The sequence below is a fragment of the Pteropus vampyrus genome, unplaced genomic scaffold (assembly GCF_000151845.1).
Source record: "Pteropus vampyrus isolate Shadow unplaced genomic scaffold, Pvam_2.0 Scaffold1097, whole genome shotgun sequence".
Lineage (NCBI taxonomy): Eukaryota > Metazoa > Chordata > Mammalia > Chiroptera > Pteropodidae > Pteropus > Pteropus vampyrus.
Window position 1 is genome coordinate 16,374 of NW_011889878.1, and position 2,684 is coordinate 19,057.

General features: G+C 69.3%; 1 protein-coding gene across 1 annotated transcript in view; it reads left to right on the forward strand.

Moving 5' to 3' along the window:
• The window catches only part of LOC105310101 (sodium-dependent phosphate transport protein 3-like), an 11,030-nt gene extending 8,576 nt beyond the window's left edge, over window positions 1-2,454 (forward strand). The window contains exons 4-7 of the mRNA XM_011386314.2: window positions 43-508; window positions 592-739; window positions 1,398-1,488; window positions 2,316-2,454. Of these exons, the coding sequence (XP_011384616.1) occupies window positions 43-508; window positions 592-739; window positions 1,398-1,488; window positions 2,316-2,450 (840 nt within the window). The 3' untranslated portion in view covers window positions 2,451-2,454. The remainder of the gene's footprint in view (window positions 1-42; window positions 509-591; window positions 740-1,397; window positions 1,489-2,315) is intronic.
• The last annotated feature ends 230 nt before the right edge of the window (window positions 2,455-2,684 follow it).

Genomic DNA, 2,684 nt, shown 5'->3' on the forward strand with positions numbered 1-2,684 from the left:
TCGCGCCCCCTTAGCCGGCGACGTCACCCTCCTCCGCGACAGGCGCTGCAGGGCCCGGGGCCTTCCCTGAGCGGAGTCCTCAGAGGGGCCGCGGGGCTGCGGGGCGGCCTCCCCGCGTCCCCGCCTCACCGTGTCCCCGCCCTTCAGAGCGGGGTCCTGTCCTCCCTGCCGTTCGTGGCCGCCTCGAGCTGCACGGTGCTCGGGGGTCAGCTGGCAGACTTCCTCCTGTCGCGGGGGCTCCTGAGGCTGATCACCGTGCGGAAGCTTTTTAAGGGTCGCGGGCACGCGCCCTCGCGCGCCGTCCCCGTCGCCGGAGGGGCCGCGGGGCTGCGGGGCCTCCCCGCGTCCGCGCCTCACCGTGTCCCCGCCCTTCAGAGCGGGGTCCTGTCCTCCCTGCCGTTCGTGGCCGCCTCGAGCTGCACGGTCCTCGGGGGTCAGCTGGCAGACTTCCTCCTGTCGCGGGGGCTCCTGAGGCTGATCACCGTGCGGAAGCTTTTCTCGGCGCTCGGTAAGGGTCGCGGGCACGCGCCCTCGCGCGCCGTCCCCGTCGCCACCGGTCCCTCGGGGCCTGACGACGCGTCCCCCGCCCAGGGCTCCTCCTGCCGTCGCTCTGTGCCGTGGCCTTGCCCTTTGCGGCCCCCAGTTACGCAATGACCCTGACTCTGCTGATACTTATTCCGGGGACCAGCAACCTGTGCGACTCGGGGTTCATCATCAACACCCTGGACGTGGCCCCCAGGTAAGGCCGCTGTGGCCCTGCCCCAGGCCTCGGGCCCCTCGCAACTCCTTCCTGGGGCAACACGCAGTCCCTGGTGGCAGGACGGTGACGAGCGACTCGAGGTGGCAGGACGTGGCCACGACCTGAGCGCGCTCAGGACGGCAGCTCCCTGGGCCTCCCTGGGGGCGGGCCGTGCGAGCTCGGTGACATTGGCCACCAGCAGGCATGCCCTCGCCGCAAGCCGGACCCTCCGTAAGGACCCGTCCGGAACCCGCACATCCCACCCTGGTGCCCCAGGCGGCCCCCTTGTCGCCGGCCCCCGGGGGGGGGGGCGGGCAGACCGAGGTGCGGAGGGCCAAGGGGCCTGGCGTCATGCCAGGCAAAGCCAGGACTTAAAGCCGGGCAGCTGTCCCACGACCTGTCCATGCCACACACTGCCCACTGCACCTGGGCCCCAGAACACGGGCGGCTCCCCGGCGTTGGCTGGGGGCAGGTGACCCGGGGCTGGCAGACGGCGCTGCCGGGATGTCTGCACGTGGGCGGAAACCTGCGTCCGGCACAGTGGCTTTGCCCTTGAGCCCAGCTGCGTCAGGGCGGTGGCTGGAAAGCCAGCTTGCTGCACGCGCGGCGGCCGCTGTGGAAAGCCCTGGGTGACGCGTTCCCTGAACCTGGCCCGCAGGTACGCCAGCTTCCTCATGGGCGTCTCCCGCGGCTTTGGGCTCGTCGCCGGCATCATGTCGGCCACCGCCACGGGATTTCTGATCAGCCAGGTAGGGGCGCTCCCTGACCGCCCGCGGGCGGCACCTGCTGTTTCCGGTGGGGGACCCCCAGGGCGGTGGCTCCAACGGCAGCACCGGTGCCCCAAATCAGACGCTAGCGGGTCAGGGTTCCCAGAGGAGACGTATTTCTGACAGTGAATGAGGGGAGCTTGGTGGGGATGAGCAGCTCGGGCAGAGGTACAAAGCGAGCTCTTCGCTGTGGCCAGAGGGGGTGACACACGTCAGGAGGGGCGAGAGACGGGAGCCGGGCGGGGGGCATCGCGGCAGTCGGCGGCAGCCCCGAGAGCCAGCTCACAAAACACGTCCGGTTCACCCTCCGCACATCGTCCTGCGATCTGGCCTCCGGGTTGTTGACCGAATCATCGGGAATCTGCCATGACCGTAGGGCGGAGATGAACTCTGACTAACGAGGGCTCGGCGAGGGGGGCCGGGCCGGCTGGCAGGCCACGCGCGGCCGGATCACGTGGCCATGGTGTCCCTGTGCTTGCCATGACACCCTAAAACAAAACAAACCGAAACGGGGACACGGGATGAGCTGTCGGTGGTGTCCGTCTGGCCATACTCGTGCAGGTCCATTTACTTTGGTTCCAAGAACGACCCCTCCCAGCCCAGAGCCCGGTGCCCACTGCAGGCTCGTTTTGTTCCCCACGGCGTCGTCAGACCTCCTCCGATAGCTGCAGTGGCTGCCGCACATTGTCGCCCCACATTCTCTGTGGTCAGCATCGCGACCCACAGAACGGGGGCGGGGGGAGCGGGGGGCTCCTGGCGCCACCGGAGAAGGGAGCGGTGGCCGCGGTGACTCTGCGTTCCACTTCCAGGACTCCGTGTCCGGATGGAGGAACGTCTTCTTCCTCTCCGCGGCCGTCAACGTGTTTGGCCTGGCGTTTTACCTCACGTTTGGACAGGCAGAGATCCAGGACTGGGCCAAAGAGCGGACCCTCACCCGCCTCTGAGGACACCGCCGGGACGGGGACCCGGCCGCGCCCCTTCCAGCCGTTTCTGCTCGTCGACCTGCTTTCTTCACATTCCTCGCCGTAGACGCGGCGTTTCTCGGCTGCCGCCGTGCATTGGGTTCTCCCGGGGCGTCTGAGGGGCGCGTGGATGCGTGGACCCTGCCCTCGAGGGCGGATGAGTCGGCTTGGGGTGGCACCGGACACGCCCGGGCTTTCTAACACACGGCCGGGGCT